The sequence below is a fragment of the Hyalella azteca genome, unplaced genomic scaffold (assembly GCF_000764305.2).
Source record: "Hyalella azteca isolate HAZT.00-mixed unplaced genomic scaffold, Hazt_2.0.2 contig12076, whole genome shotgun sequence".
NCBI classification, from domain to species: Eukaryota; Metazoa; Arthropoda; class Malacostraca; order Amphipoda; family Hyalellidae; genus Hyalella; species Hyalella azteca.
This window is the reverse complement of record NW_025942044.1, coordinates 46,491-63,161: the sequence shown is the minus strand read 5'-3', so window position 1 is coordinate 63,161 and position 16,671 is coordinate 46,491. Positions and strand designations below refer to the sequence as shown.

Sequence of the window (16,671 nt, the reverse complement as noted above, 5' to 3'; positions counted from 1 at the left end):
GGGACCGTTTTTTCGCCGTTTTTTCTAACAGTGTAAATACTGTCGGACGCTGGCAGTATTTACTGCCCTGTGTGAAAGGGGCTTTAGTTGGGCGGTAGCGACGTAGTGAAAGGTCAGGTCTGAGTGGCTGTGAGTCAGGTAGTCAGTCGTGTCCCGCCAGCCTTACAGTGAGGTTCTAGCCTCAACTCACCTCGCTCCGTTGCTCCACTAGAGTTCTTGTGCCCTAGCGCTAGTTACTGTGGCTGTGCTATAAATGTTTCGTCTAGCAGCGTTATGTCTCTCGTGCTTGCTGTAATATTTTATTCAACGTGTTGCTTCTAAGTTTTCTTGACTGGAATAAAAGGCAAGTTTTACTCGTGTAACCGAAGTTTTAATGAACGGAATCCTAGTGCAATAAAGTGCAATCAAACTTTTTACAAGATAGTTACGATAATTTGATGAAACACGTCGCGCTATTACCTTAGTTATATACTGTATATATAATAATTATCCTTATATAATATGTATATAATAACAATTATCCTTGTATAATATATATAATAACTATCTTTTTATAATATATAGATACACATATATAACCATCTTACCACAACCACGGTGTTGCAGCGGCGGCGGCCACGGCCCCCGATGGCGGGAGTTTGTTCAGCGGGTGGAGCAGCGTGGTGGTGGTGGCGGTGGTGGTGGCGGTGGCGGTGGTGTTGCTGCTGCTCGGGGTTGCATTGTTCGCCCTCATCTACTGCAGGAGAAAGCAACCCCACCAGGTTGACCCCAACCCCAGGCATACGGGGTGAGTTACAACCCCTCCAGGTTGACCCCAACCCCAGGCATACGGGGTGAGTTACAACCCCGCCAGGTTGACCCCAACCCCAGGCACACGGGGTGAGTTGCAACCCCGCCAGGTTGACCCCAACCCCAGGCACACGGGGTGAGTTGCAACCCCGCCAGGTTGACCCAAACCCCAGGCAACCATTCCCATTAATTTTGTAAATGACAGGAAACTGTCGTTTACAAATCCACTTGCCTTTAACTATTCACGTGTAGGATTTTTAAATGTTTTATCTGCTAAAGCATTGTTATCGTTCACGAAATGTACGAGACCGCACGCGTCACGTTATCGTATCATACACACGACAGAGGACCTGGGGCCTGTACTTTCAAAACTCGCTAAGTGAACGTAAGTACTTACGCTCTATTTTCAAAACTCGCAGTAGTGAAATATAGGTTCTAAATTATAGGTTCTGGTAACATTCAGTTAGCTAGTAGCGGCTCCGGCCGGTGACAATAGTGACTGTTGCAACCACACAACCATTACTAGTTAAAACCATTACATTACATCAACCACGGGCTGAATGGTTGCGTCCTGAGCAGCACCAGCAAGTCTGCCACCAAGGTTGAGGTGTCGCAGCCACCAGACCTCTGGATCCACCACGACCGCCTCGAGCTCAACCATCTCGACAACCACAACGCCTCCCGCCCCGCCAGCCCTACCATCACAACCACGGTGCTCAACCACGGCGGTGAGTCTCAACCACGGCGGTGAGTCTCACAACCACGGCGGTGAGTCTCACAACCACGGTGGTGAGTCTCAACCACGGCAGTGAGTCTCAACCACGGCGGTGAGTCTCAACCACGGCGGTGAGTCTCAACCACGGCGGTGAGTCTCACAACCACGGCGGTGAGTCTCAACCATGGCGGTGAGTCTCACAACCACGGCGGTAAGTCTCAACCACGGCGGTGAGTCTCACAACCACGGCGGTAAGTCTCAACCACGGCGGTGAGTCTCACAACCACGGCGGTAAGTCTCAACCATTGATGCTTATAGAAGCTGTAATAATTTTCCTGTACATGTACACTTCAACCTGTCGCCATGTTTGGCTTTCCTCTCGGGGTTGGGAGGGATGTGGGGTTGACTTTCCCTCCCTTCCCCATCATTCCTAACCCCTCCCCAACCCCTAACAACTCCTCCACCCCCTAACCCCTCCTACAACCCCTAACCACACCCCCAACCTCCCCTAGCCCCCCCCTAACCCCTCTCTCCCCCACAGAGGGCGGGGAGCTGGAGGACAAGAACACCTACACCAGCACCAGCACCCTGGACCGCCGCACGCCCTACCACAGCACCTACCTCAGTGAGTGCCGTGGTCCTACTAGTGCACGGTGTGGTTGTACTAGTGTACCTATGTGTCCTGGTTGTGTGGTTGTGTGTGACAACATCACGGTAAGTTCCACCGCACGTTGTGTTTCAACCCATTGATTTAAACTATCTGTTTCAACCCATCGATCCAACTCAATAACTTCAAACCAGTTTTGCAACCCATTGATTGAACCCACTAAGTTCAACCCACTGCTTTAACCCACTGATTTAAACCAACTGTTTCAACCCACTGAGTCAGCCCACTGATTTAGAGAGGGCTGGGGTGAGAGGGTGAGATTTCCAATAAAATTTCAATCCAATTTTCTGTTTCGTTTTTCAATATTTTACGTTTGCACTTCATTTTGCTTCGAAACTTTATCTCTTATTAAGTTTATTTCTAAAACTTTTAATTTATTTCATTTTCTCCTCCTCTTCCCTTCCTTGCACGGGACTAACCATACATGGAAGTGTAGTCGCCGCCAGCCTGCCTAGTCTCACTAGTCACTCATCTAGTCTCCGCCGGGGCAGTAACGCGCCAGTCACTAGTCAGCGACTTACCTCCGCGTCAGTCACAAGTCACCGCAACGACTTGAACTTTTCCTTTGCGTCGCTAAATTTCGGTTTCGCGGACGAAAATTTGCAGCTTCCGGTAACGCTTGGACCGGAAATAGTGGGTGTGGGTGACTTCACACGTCCGGGGGACGAGGGTTCAGTGCCCCCGTCCCCCGTCGTTCCCACGGGACAACCCTCACAACACCCGCCTGCTGTGGGCCCCGCGTCTGTGAACCCGCGACGTCCTTTAGCGAACAAGTCGTCAAACTCAGCGTTCGTTGCGGTGGATGAAGAAGATTCATCCAGTCTCATGTCATCCTGTAGTTTCATCCCACCTCCCAGTTACAACCCACCACCCGGTCATATCTCCCCACCCGGTTTCTTCCCACTCCGCAGTCACATCCCACTCGTCAGTCATCAATCCTCTAGTCATATTTCTCCACTTAGTTTCTTCCCACCACCCAGTCACATTCCAATCCCCAGTCACATCCCATTCCCCAGTCATATCTCCCCACCCAGTTCCCCACCATGTCATCCCCCATCTCCCAGTCCCACACAACAAAGGAATCTGTATGAACAGCACAGCCCCCATATGGATGACAGTTCTCAACCGCGGGATGAAGTATGGAAACAAGACCTGCGTGATAAATGTTATTTCGATTTCAGCGATGAAGCCATAGCGAATATTTTAGGTTCTGCTCAAAGTTCTGTCGTAAGCGACAACGCGTTACTCGATCTGGACCGAAGAACTGATGGAATGTGGCCCGATCCGGATTACAGAACCGATGAAATGTGCCCCAGACTTTCAGAACTTGCAGGTGACACTAGTGGGTTATATCATCAGACAAGAGGTCATACCAATGGAAATATTGAGAAATTGTCCTTTGATGGTATGGGAGAACATCTCAATGTGATGTCTAGTGAAAGGTTGTGTCCCATGTCCATGAAAAAGTCCCGGCATGAAAACCTGACACTGGCGCCCCCTCATCTGTCGTCCGCAGGCGTGGCACTCACGCCTAATATTCCTGCGGACTCGGACATTACCTGCCCGAAACCTGACGCTTGCGTTCTAGTACAGGAAGTCGAAAAGCAGGTGGTCGGAGGGCCTTCCCGTCTCCAAAACTTCGGAGTTCCCAGCACGGAAGCTTCGCGTTCACCACCGAAACCCAGAGATTCTCTGTATAATTCAGATTCATATTCCAATGTTGTCTTTGTTGAGCCGCTGTGGATCCGACGTCGCTGCAAGGGCCCCCACAGGGAGTTCAGGAGGAGCCTTGGGGCAGCACTGCATTTGGATTGCGATGGCTGCTCCGGGGCCAATGAAAAGACCTGCAGTAGCGAAATATTGGCTTTTAAAAACTTAAATTTCGAGTCCAGAAATCGACGTTACAGTGTCTCCATCCTGGTCAACACCAACGACCCTGAACTGAGTCAGCTACCGCGGGACTCAACTCTGGACCGCTTCGACAGAACCAATCCCCACCTCTCCTCCTTCCGGTCCTTTGAGGACGTCTTGGGGAAGAAGAGTCTGCTGGATCTCCCCAAGTGTGAGCGCGAACTGGATGCGCTGGCTCTCCATAACATCAGTTTGGTTACGAAACTTCAAAGACCAACGAGCGCAGGACGATTTTTTTGATAGTTTTCAACGTTTTGGTGCCAACCTGCGACTTTTTAGGTCTAAGCATTCGTCCTAGGGAGACTTCATCATGCAAACGCTTGTAAATTAATCTTTAAATTTCTTGAACGAAGGCACTAGTCAAATTATTTATAAAGTTGAACAACGTAGACTTAAGTCAAAACAGGAGCTTCAGTTTTTCCCTGGACTGCAGCCAGCTTTTGTCCACTCACAAAAGAAGGCCCAGAAGAGTTGGTATTTCACCAACTGGATAATGAATGACGAAAAATAGATCATTGGAAAATAGAATAATGAAAAATAAGTCGTTTGACGAAAAAAACTTGCTGAACTTCACCATGTCAATAATAACTAAAGTCAAGGAATGATTCAGCGTCGCGTGTGTCATGAGGTCTCTTTGTAATTATTACTTAATTTAAGGAAAATTAGGAATACTAAGTATGAAAATTCATACTATGTATAAACATTCATACAAGGTATGAATTTTGTATGCTGTAGTGACAGCGGAAGTTGAAGCGTCGTTAAGTGGCCGTTATTGTTATTTTCACAGCGGAACTATCATTTAATTAAATAATCTTAATCTTCATTTTTATACCATTTTTAGTGTAGAAAATTTGTGTCGATCGAATGAATAAAATACGTTTCTTTATACAAAGGAATTTATTAGACCTACAACAACTTTGATTATAGTAATTAACTTTACACGAAAAAATTCACAAGACGCACGACAACTTTGATTATAACAACGCATTTAAAAACTTGAACTTGAATCACAAACTTAGACTTGTACTGAAACTTTGTACTGAAGTTCGGGACTTTAATGACGGTACAAGGACATCTTGCATGCTCGGGCGGGACTAACTTGATCTTCGGGACGACTTCTCACGGAAAAATTCTGATTCGGCAGCAAATTACTCGTATAAAAACGAACCGGAAATTTAAACAAAAATATATGTTTGGAATTTCTAGATTTTCCTTTTATTTTTTAATTTTTTCCTCTCTTTTACTCAATGTTCTGTGCATTAAAATCAAATTAACTGTTATGTTTTTCATGTTAAATCTGCTGTAACGTTGTTGTTTATAAAGCCTTCTAATGTTTCTAAGTCATTGCTGCCTCTGCTTTTAATTCAATTTTGATTAAAAATCTACTTTGTTTCATTTTATTTATTCCTGTGTGCTTGTGCTGTTAAATAAACTTTTATTGTGTCGGGGTTTTGAATGTTTTTTTTATCTTATTCACTAAGTAATATTAACTAATATTCAGAACAGTAATTCTAACGCATTAGTTTGCTAGAAAAACGTTATATCCTGATTTAAATATAAAATTAGCATTAAATACATATATCCTGATTGCCGGTAAAACGGACTAATAATATTAGGTTCAATAAATAATATTTCAATTATAAAGATGATATACCTAATAAAAATCGAATATAATAAAATAAGATATAATAATAGAATAAAAATAATAAAATAAATAAAAATGAATGATAATTTCAATGAAACTTCTGAGTGAAATTTCGGGGGATAAGTTAGGTGGGGAGGCCGCAAAATGAACAATTATAAATAATAGTAAAACTGATAAAACGAAATAAAAATTATTAGTAATCCAATAATATGGAAATTTGGCAACAATCTTGACTTATTTTGTGGTAAGTTCAAGAATTCAAATTAATAAAACACTTCATCTATTACGCATGCCCCGCACAGTGCAAGGCATTTTTTTCTAATTGATTGAGCATTTGATAATTAAATAAAATTAATGTTAAGACTTGCATCGTTTATAGAATAATTTTATTAATTAATTAAATTGATAAATTGATTGAGCATTTGATAATTAAATAAAATTAATGTTAAGACTTGCATCGTTTATAGAATAATTTTATTAATTAATTAAATTGATAAATTGATTGAGCATTTGATAAATAAATAAAATGCAGGAATAAATGCACCAGAAGCAGAAGTTTCTTCCTTGAATTTGATATATTCTGTTTTGTTGATGGGCCCATATTGATAATTTTATATAAGTTCTTGGCTATAAGTTATCTCTTCATCTCAATGTTTTCTTGTTGTTTTCTTGTCTTCATCTCATCATCAATGTTTTCTTGTTTTCTTCATCTCAATATTGAGTCTTGTTTTCTCATTTGTTGACTTTTAGTTAATTAGAATATAATTTAGCTAATTACAATGTAATTTCATATCAGAACTTTATTTACTTTAGAGTTTAACATCACTTCCGTTGACTCGTTTCAATTAAAATTGATTTTGACGACATTTACTGACAAATAGAAAGATGAATTAAGTATTTAATGCCTTAATTTTATATTACTAACTGAGACATATTGAGTTATGAGACATATTGAGTTATGAGACATTATATTGAGTTATGTGACATTATATTGAGTTATGAGACATTATATCTGTCTCTTATACACATCTAGATGTGTATAAGAGACAGACATTATGTTGAGTTATGAGACATTATATTGAGTTATGAGACATTACATTGAGTTAATGAGACATTACATTGAGTTAATGAGACATTACATTGAGTTATGAGACATTATATTGAGTTATGAGACATTATGTTGAGTTATGAGACATTATGTTGAGTTAATGAGACATTACCCCGTATATTGTGTTGTGGTGTAGGGGAGGCTGGGGATGAGACGGAGCGCTTGCTGCACCGCCCTCCCCTCCACCCCCCGGGGGCGCTACAGCCCCCCCACTACTGTGAGTTGCTCTATGTTTTTATTTGCTTTCCTAATTATTTATATTATTTTTTTATAATTTACATTCTACATTATTATTATTTATATATTATATTTATTTTTTAATTTAAATGCTAAATTATAAATTAAGTACCTATAAAAATCAATAAAAAACAGGTATCAAAAATAGTTATATTTCTTATTTAAAATAATTATAATTATTTTAATAATAATTAATAATTATAAAATTATTAATTATAACTAGTTTCTGAAGGGACTAGGGTGCAATCAGTGGTCAACCTCACCCCGTTTAGCCTTTAAAGTGAACGTATCTGTGATACGTGAAGATAATGTGAATTATCTTCAAAAATCAAAGAATTGGTCAATTAACTAATAATAATAATAAAAATAATAACTATAAAAATTGAATAATAAATTAAAGAATATTAATAATTATTAATGATAATTAATAAAAATTGTCAATTAAATAATAATTAATAAAATAATAATAGAAATGGAGAATAAATTAAAGAATAATAATAATATTATTAAGGTTAATTAATAAAAATTGTGAATTAACTAATAACTCCCCCCCCGCAGTGATGGGGGGCAGCACCAGCAGCAGCGTGTACAGCGACGGCACCATGGGGGGCAGACCCCCCCACACCCCCCACGCCCCCTACACCCTCGACCCCTACGCCACCCCGGGGTGAGTCATCTCACGTCACCCCAACCCTATAGCCCCAACCCTATAACCCCAACCCCTTACAAGTTCATTGTAAATGAAAATTTAACTGATTAGATTAAAACGATTCAATTGCTTTTTAAAATTCGTTAATGAGTTAAAAAGCTAAAAAATATAACTCAGTGCTCACTGCAGTTAGTGACAGAGAGCGCATTTTCTCGTCGACGAAAACGTGAAGTCACGGACAGACAGACGGGCAGACGGACGGACGGACGGACGGACAGACAGACAGACGGACGGACGGACGGACATGGCGAGCACAATAGTGCATTTTTTCCATAAATGAGAAAATGCGCTAAAAAAGAGTTAATTTTGCCGGTCAAGATATCGACAGTTTAAATGTTTATAAAATTCAATATAATTAATTCAAGCATTTAGTGTAATTCACACGCTACCGCTCAAAAGTTTTGGGTAATCCAAACAACTTTCTGTTATCCATGAAAAGTAACATTTATTCACCACCATATGTTGTCAATGAACAAAAAATAGAGTCAGGACACTTACAAGGTTAGAATAATTACTTATATTTGAAATCACATTTTATTTACATTAAAATTGCATCTAACACTCACAATTTCAGATATGGCTTTATATTTGCTATTGTGCCATGTAGGTCAAAATTCCATAGCCGCCTATTTACCGTATCACTAGTCGCGGGTATTATTCAATGAATACTAAATTTGACTTTATTATTTAATGAAGTCGCACTAAATTTATTATTAGCCCACGCGACTTTGTAGTTAAGTTAAAGACTGCCTGTCTGCTCAAAATTGTCCACTACCATAGTCGGTAATGGCGATTTTGAGTTGTAGGTCGTTGCCCTATTTTGATAATGACATTTTCTAAGGTAGTTCCACTTTGATAATGACATTTTCTAAGGTAGTTCCACTTTGATAATGACATTTTTTAAGGTAGTTCCACTTTGATAATGACATTTTTTAAGGTAGTTCCACTTTGATAATGACATTTTTTAAGGTAGTTCCACGACCATCACTACCTCACTGACCGCCACAACCATTATTGCATTACACAACACCCTGGACAAGCCAGGTACTGGTTTATCAACAAAATCTTCATGAATGGCTTAGTTAGCCATGAACTGAGCTTCCCGAAATAATTTGTCCCGCGTGGACTCGAACCCCCGAGTCACTGGGTGCTAGAGACTAGTTTATTTCGCAGTTTATTTCCTGAATAAAGTAGTACACACTATAAAGTAGTAGGAAATATTCAATTTCTAAGCAATTATTCACATGGAATAGCTTTCATTTCCGATAAAAGTAACTGACAGTCGAGTTTTGGATAAAAGTTCTCTATTTCTGGCCATTTTGAGCGTTTAATTGAACCAACAAATGTGAAACTCCAGAAACTGAATGTGTTCAAATAATTGTCAGTTTTCTAGATTTTATAAAAATTTAGTTTGTTTTCAGACGTGTGAACAAAATTACACAAGGGTTTTCTAATCATAAATCAGCTTTCTAAGCCAATGAGTAAACACATTGTACCATTAGAAAACTAGAGCTATGGTTGCTGGAAATAAACCTCTGGCAATATTGCACTAAAACCGGACATAAAGAAAATAAGAAAAAAAGAAAAAAACCATGCATAAAGAAAAGTTATTTAAAAATTTAAAAGCAAAGAATAGTCCGCAAAAAGTTATTTTCTCTGTGTATCTTCTATTTTAAAGTTATTTATATAATATCAATGTATAAAGTGTATTTGTTCAAAGTTAGGAATATTTTAAAGTTATCTTCATTGAAAAGCATCTTTTCCTTCAAAAATAAGAACATTTCGATGTGACCGCAAACTTTTGAACGGTAATGTAAATTTTTTATTTTCCATCACTTTGTTGCCTTGAACAAAACATGCGCGCTGAATTTTGTGTCGCCATACAAGGGTTAATTTTGTATGGATGTGTGGACTGAATCAGCTAGGACTACAATGAATAAGTATCCTGTTAATGAACAAATAAATAAAGATTGATCGTACATTTATTCATTTTCTAGATAGATTTATAAAATTCAGTATTTTTACACCTGTCACCAGAAGTGGTGACAGATGTATATCTATTCTTGTTATTATTGTTGTTATTATTAAAATTTTTATTAATATTATTTTTTTGCATCAAAATGTTTTGATATTTAACCTGTGTTTAGTTACCATTCTCATCTGTTTCATGATTATACTATACATAACTTACTGTTATCAGTCATATTTTAATCATAATCCAGTCATATCGCATTCATAATTCAGTCATGTTTCTCTCAAATTCACCCATGCTGTGTTCTCCGTGAGTTCTGTCTCATAATTCATCTGAATAACGCGACGTTCACTTGTTCATCCTTATTATATATTGATAATAATTTATATATTCTTATACATTAATAATCATTAACATCATTACAATGATTCCATGTTTTTAATCATTTCATCGTAAGCATTAAAAAATTGATTTGTGGAGGCCTATTAAAATACAAAGCCTGTATTGAAAATGAATAAATTCGGTCAAATTTTCTGCAAAATACTTTTTTTTAATTAATTTTTTTTGCATCGCATTTTCAAAGTTTAATTAATTTAATTTGTGTTAAAATGTTGCAAAAGATGAAATTATTAAATTATCGTAAAATATAAAAATATTATATATTATATTTTAAGGCCATTAATTACGGCCAAAGATGGATTAAGGCCATTAATTACGGCCAAAGATGGATTAAGGCCATTAATTACGGCCAAAGATGGATTAAGATTGACGTACACAAGGCAAAAAGTGCATCGCTATTTAGACAAATTATCTCTTATTTCCACTGCTACCCTAACAAAATTTGGGGACCGCCTAGGCCTCGGCCGAAGAGTCGCTACAATCGGTGCAAAGTTATTCTAGGTTTGCTTGGCCACTAGCGCCTATATTTTCAAAAAAGTTAAGAGATCGTAAGTTCATCAGCCAATCATTGACGGCCTTTCAAGCAAAATCCACCAATCATAGACAAGAAAATAGAGCGTAAGTACTTACGTTCACTTAGCGAGTTTTGAAAGATCGAAATTAGCTTCTGGTCAGAATCTCTTTTCCGACTTTATAGTCGCCCGAGAGTATGACAAGAGTTGGCCGAGCCTGGGGCCATACTTTCAAAACTCGCTAAGTGAACGTAAGTACTTACGCTCTATTTCCTTGTATATGATTGGTGGATTTTGCTTGAAAGGCTGTCAATGATTGGCTGATGAACTTACGATCTCTTAACTTTTTTTGAAAGTATAGGCCCAGGTCATACCGAGCTAGCAAGCTGCCCAGAGGCTGGCTTTCGAACCCTGAGCCGAAGCTGACATTAGCGGCTGATTTACGTTCGGTCCGAGTTCTAGGCGGCCCTATTGCAGGGTCGCGCACACCTCTAATTTTGTTAGGGTGTATAGGTTGGTTGGCCTATATAAGTTCTTGCATCTACCCTCAGCAGGACACACGAGTCGCCACATACTAAACTCGTCGCGCTTCAATACAGACTATACATTATATGTACAGAATAGAATTATATACAATCTATATCATTTCTTGCATTGTTGCTATATAACAAAGTTAATATGTGGCTATAGCTGTATTGTGGCCTCTGGATGATGGCGAGTCTAGTACAATGGCGACTTTCGTGTGGCTGGCGGTAGCCATTCCTTTATCATCAGAACCGTATTGTTTCTTCACCATTAGAAGCATATTATTTCTTCACCATACCTTCACCATCATGCTTTCTTGTTGTACCTGAACGTCTTACCATTGATCTTGTAAATATGATGATTACTACTTTCTATTTGCAAAAATGTAATACCTGCACGTTTTCTTATTGAAAGGCAGCAACCAAACTGGTTATTACCGTTAATCTTGTAAATTATTTTATTAATTCTACTTTTTATTCATGAAAATTTAACAATGAATTCTACTTTCTATTCATGAATAAGCTGTCACAATGAATTTGTATCCAGCGACGGCAACAACACGCTGGGCAAGAGCTTACGCAACGCGTCGAGTGGGGCGAGTGGGACACTCAACCCACTCAGATCTTTCAGTGTACCGGGCCCCCCGCCCCCCCAGTCCNCACGGCCTCACAGCTCTACTGATGGCCTCATGAAGGACCTGTCCGCCATCACGGCCTCACAGCTCTACTGATGGCCTCATGAAGGACCTGTCCGCCATCACGGCCTCACAGCTCTACTGATGGCCTCATGAAGGACCTGTCCGCCATCACGGCCTCACAGCTCTACTGATGGCCTCATGAAGGACCTGTCCGCCATCACGGCCTCACAGCTCTACTGATGGCCTCATGAAGGACCTGTCCGCCATCACGGCCTCACAGCTCTACTGATGGCCTCATGAAGGACCTGTCCGCCATCACGGCCTCACAGCTCTACTGATGGCCTCATGAAGGACCTGTCCGCCATCACGGCCTCACAGCTCTACTGATGGCCTCATGAAGGACCTGTCCGCCATCACGGCCTCACAGCTCTACTGATGGCCTCATGAAGGACCTGTCCGCCATCACGGCCTCACAGCTCTACTGATGGCCTCATGAAGGACCTGTCCGCCATCACGGCCTCACAGCTCTACTGATGGCCTCATGATGGACCTGTCCGCCATCACGGCCTCTCAGCTCTACTGATGGCCTCATGAAGGACCTGTCCGCCATCACGGCCTCACAGCTCTACTGATGGCCGGGCCTCCATTAGACTAATGGACAGCCGCCATACATTATATAGGCTCATGGCCTCTATTACCTGCTAATATTCTCTAATTAATTTCTTACACAAAAAAGTCAAGTTTTTTCCGGTGCTTCAAATTGAATTTTCTAAGGCGAAATTTTTTTTATTGCTATAACCACCACTCTTAACCGTCAACCGCAAAAATCATTAATAAAAATAATTAACTTGATTATGCATAAACAATTGGCATTCATCTAAACGATGTTTTTCACACCATAATTCGGTATTTAACTTCAAACTTTCAGTATTTTAACAATTTTTATCACTGTGAAATATTCACACTTAAATTTATGTATTCAAAATTAAGTAAGCAAATGAACACGACTTTCCCGATAATTTATTTGATCTCATTTATATAACTACTTTTCTTACATTTTATTTAAACTATTTGAGAAAATTTTTCGATCGTTCAATTTCATGAAACTAAAAATCTATGAATTTGATGTCGTGTGTTTAATACTGATAAAAAAAATTTTCACTCTAACTTTTTAGTAAAATTAATGGATAATTAAAAAAATGTCACAATTTTGCTACAAATTTTAGGGATCAATCTCAATGGCAGCTCGCGTCTTCCTAATTTTAATATCCATGTTCTCTCATTAACTTTAAGTTGATCATTCATGTTCATTTCATGTCGATGGTAATCAACGTTCATGTTAAGCTTCTTATTTATGTTTAATTTTAAGCTGGAATAAATGATCGACTGAGCCCGCATTCTTAGAACTGCGCGATGCGTTCGTAAGTTTTACGACGGTCGTAAGTTTTACGACTATCGTAAGTTTCACGACTATCGTAAGTTTTACGATGATCGTAAGTTTTACGACGATCGTAAGTTTTACGACGATCGTAAGTTTTACGACAATCGTAAATTTTACGACGATCGTAAGTTTTACGATGATCGTAAGTTTTACGACGGTCGTAAGTTTTACGATGATTGTAAGTTTTACGACGGTCGTAAATTTTACGATGATCGTAAGTTTTACGATGATCGTAAGTTTTACGACAGTCGTAAGTTTTACGATGATCGTAAGTTTTACGATGATCGTAAGTTTTACGACGGTCGTAAGTTTTACGACGATCTAAGCCTGTCTCTTATACACATCTAGATGTGTATAAGAGACAGGCATGGGGCCCCCCTCGTCCCCCTTCAAGAAGCTGCCGCCCCCCTCCCCCCACTGCGCCACCATGCTGGGGGCGCCCCCCGTGGGGGGGCGTCGCGTCCTGCCCCCCATCACCAGGGTCGACTCTCTTCCTGAAGAGGTTATATATAATTAAATTGATTTAATTTTTATGATAATTATAAGTTAAATTAAGGAGAGCGTCTGGGTCCAATATCGACGATGTTGACTTTTCCGGGTTTTTGTCTCATCTTAAAGCTGACGTTCTGACCTATTCAACGGTACCAAGATCATCTCTGTACGTTGATTTACGCGTTCACGACAGATCGCGGAAGGGCAAGGGTTGGTGGTGTTCTTTAACATTTAACATAGGAAGTAAATGCCTCAGTGCACCTTAAATAGCTAGTCTTCACACTCTCTGCTCCAGTCACCCTTCAGCAGTCGTGAGGGAAGGTTTGCGCTCTGTCGCTCCCACATCCTTGACAGAAATTTAGCTCCAGCTTTTGTCTCTACTGAACATTCACACTTATTGTCACTGTAAACTGTCTCCTCCTAGAGTTTTGAAGCTACAGCAATGAGAGATATACCATTCAATTCACAAATAAAAGATCCAGAGATTGGTCGTAGCTTTTTTTCAGTTTCGTTATAGTTTTTAAAATATTTCAAAAAACAGGGGGGAAAGGGGAAAATCGAAAAATTTTCTAAAATTTTACGAAAAATTATCCCAAACCCGCAAAAATTCGAATTTCAAAAAAAGCTACAACGAATCGATAGATAAGGTCCTTACGCATCGAATGATATGCGTCTCGATGTTGTAGCTTGAAAATTCCAGGAGACAGTTTTCTACAGTACCTCCGTTTTGGCCGTTTTCTAAGAATTTCACGTTTTCTTTGATTTTTTCGGAAAATTCACACGAACAAAGTCTTAGAATTATGTTTTACGTATGTGTACCAAGTTTCAAAGTGATCCGTTCGTAAATAAAAAAGTTTTTCCAGTTCCCAGACGCTCCCCTTAATTAAATTTGAAGTAATGATGTATGTATATGAACATTCGTGTACTTAAAATTATGTAGAGTGTGCAAGTTCGATTAATGACCAGGTAATTCATTGATTAATGTCCAGATTATTGATTGATTTAAAATTATTAGGAATTTAGGCAGGTTTGAGGAATCAACTTTTATTTATTAACAACGGTTCGATTCTTAGGGTAGGAAAATAGATAAATTTAGGACCATCTCTTCGTTTTTTAGTCGTAGATTACAATTATACTAATTGTAATTATTTTAATTACAATTATATTAATTAATTATTTTAATTACAATAATACTAACTAATTATTTTAATTACAATTATACAAATTAAACTAATTGTAATTACAAAATGTCCGCGGCCAGGAGGGGGCGCGCTACCCCCCCGGGGAGCTGTCCATGGGCGTGTCCACCGAGCAGCTGTCGCAGGAGATGGCCTGCCTCGAGGGCCTCATGAAGGACCTGTCCGCCATCACGGCCTCGCAGCTCTACTGATGGCCTCATGAAGGACCTGTCCGCCATCACGGCCTCACAGCTCTACTGATGGCCTCATGAAGGACCTGTCCGCCATCACGGCCTCACAGCTCTACTGATGGCCTCATGAAGGACCTGTCCGCCATCACGGCCTCACAGCTCTACTGATGGCCTCATGAAGGACCTGTCCGCCATCACGGCCTCACAGCTCTACTGATGGCCTCATGAAGGACCTGTCCGCCATCACGGCCTCACAGCTCTACTGATGGCCTCATGAAGGACCTGTCCGCCATCACGGCCTCACAGCTCTACTGATGGCCTCATGAAGNAAATGTCGGATGGTCAAGTTCCTGCAGGATCTAAATGTCGGATGGTCAAGTTCCTGCAGGATCTAAATGTCGGATGGTCAAGTTCCTGCAGGATCTAAATGTCGGATGGTCAAGTTCCTGCAGGATCTAAATGTCGGATGGTTAAGTTCTGCAGGATCTAAATGTCGGATGGTCAAGTTCCTGCAGGATCTTAACGTGGGACGCAGGAATTAAACACGACGTAACGCCACGTTTCCTGCTAACGTCAGGACTTGCCATGTATATACAAGCACAATTAAGTGTATTATTCGTTAAGTAGGTACTTTGACTATTCATATGTGTTGAATTGACTCTGAAATTGTCGCAAACATTACTATGAAGTTCATAAAATTTATCAGTCCGCACAATACCGCCAGTTGCAACAATACACAGAGGGCGCAACAGCCTGACCTAAACCACTGTCATGGTTATAGTTGTAGCCATATTATTATTATTATTATTATTATTATTATACATCATATTAAAATGCTTTATTGCACGCAAATCACATAAGGACTTTCATCATACATGAGGGCTTAGCACATGTTCACTGTCATAGACTTGATAAACAATTATCAGTCTTTGATAATATATTATCGATCAATCATTGATCTTAATGTATGAATTACATTCTATATTATACACGACACTACATATTATATATATATACCTCACGACATAAGCCAAAGGGTTTCATTGCTCTGCCTCACAGCACCTAACATCGAACCATCACTTCATACTCTTACCTGATCACGAATCAGCCCAACCCTAATAAACTGCACCGTTCCGCAACCAATTGGCCTAACCCCCACAAGGACTTGCATGTAATTGGCCTAACCCCTGCAAGGCCTTTCATGTAACGTCCCTTGCACCACCAGACCGCGGATCAAATAACCGTTGCTCATCAACTAGCGCGACTGTCAGTAGCGCTCCAGACATAACGCGGGTCGGATATTCGTGCAGATTCAGCTCTGAAATGCAGGATAGCATCCTGATAAATGACGTTTAAAAAATGTCATAGGACATTTTTTAAATGCCCTACGCGTTTTTTTAGGCTTAGGCCTAATGCCTTTTTTAATGCCCAATAAATTTTGTGAGCGTGTATCAATTGAAGATTGCGTACAGTCACCGCGTACCACGAAACCCTGCTTTATCCATTAATATTACACATTAGCCGATACATTTTATTTCACTTA

At 39.9% G+C, this 16,671-nt stretch overlaps 1 protein-coding gene across 1 annotated transcript; it reads left to right on the top strand.

The window, feature by feature from the left end:
* Positions 1 to 606: 606 nt before the first annotated feature.
* Positions 607 to 11,919, top strand: LOC108669130 (neogenin; the record flags this gene model as incomplete). Its single annotated transcript, XM_047883125.1, has 6 exons — positions 607 to 787; positions 1,369 to 1,517; positions 2,046 to 2,129; positions 6,972 to 7,052; positions 7,631 to 7,739; positions 11,736 to 11,919. Coding segments are annotated over 6 exons (788 nt in total), but the record flags the coding sequence as incomplete, so codon positions are not given.
* Between the last annotated feature and the right edge of the window lie 4,752 nt (positions 11,920 to 16,671).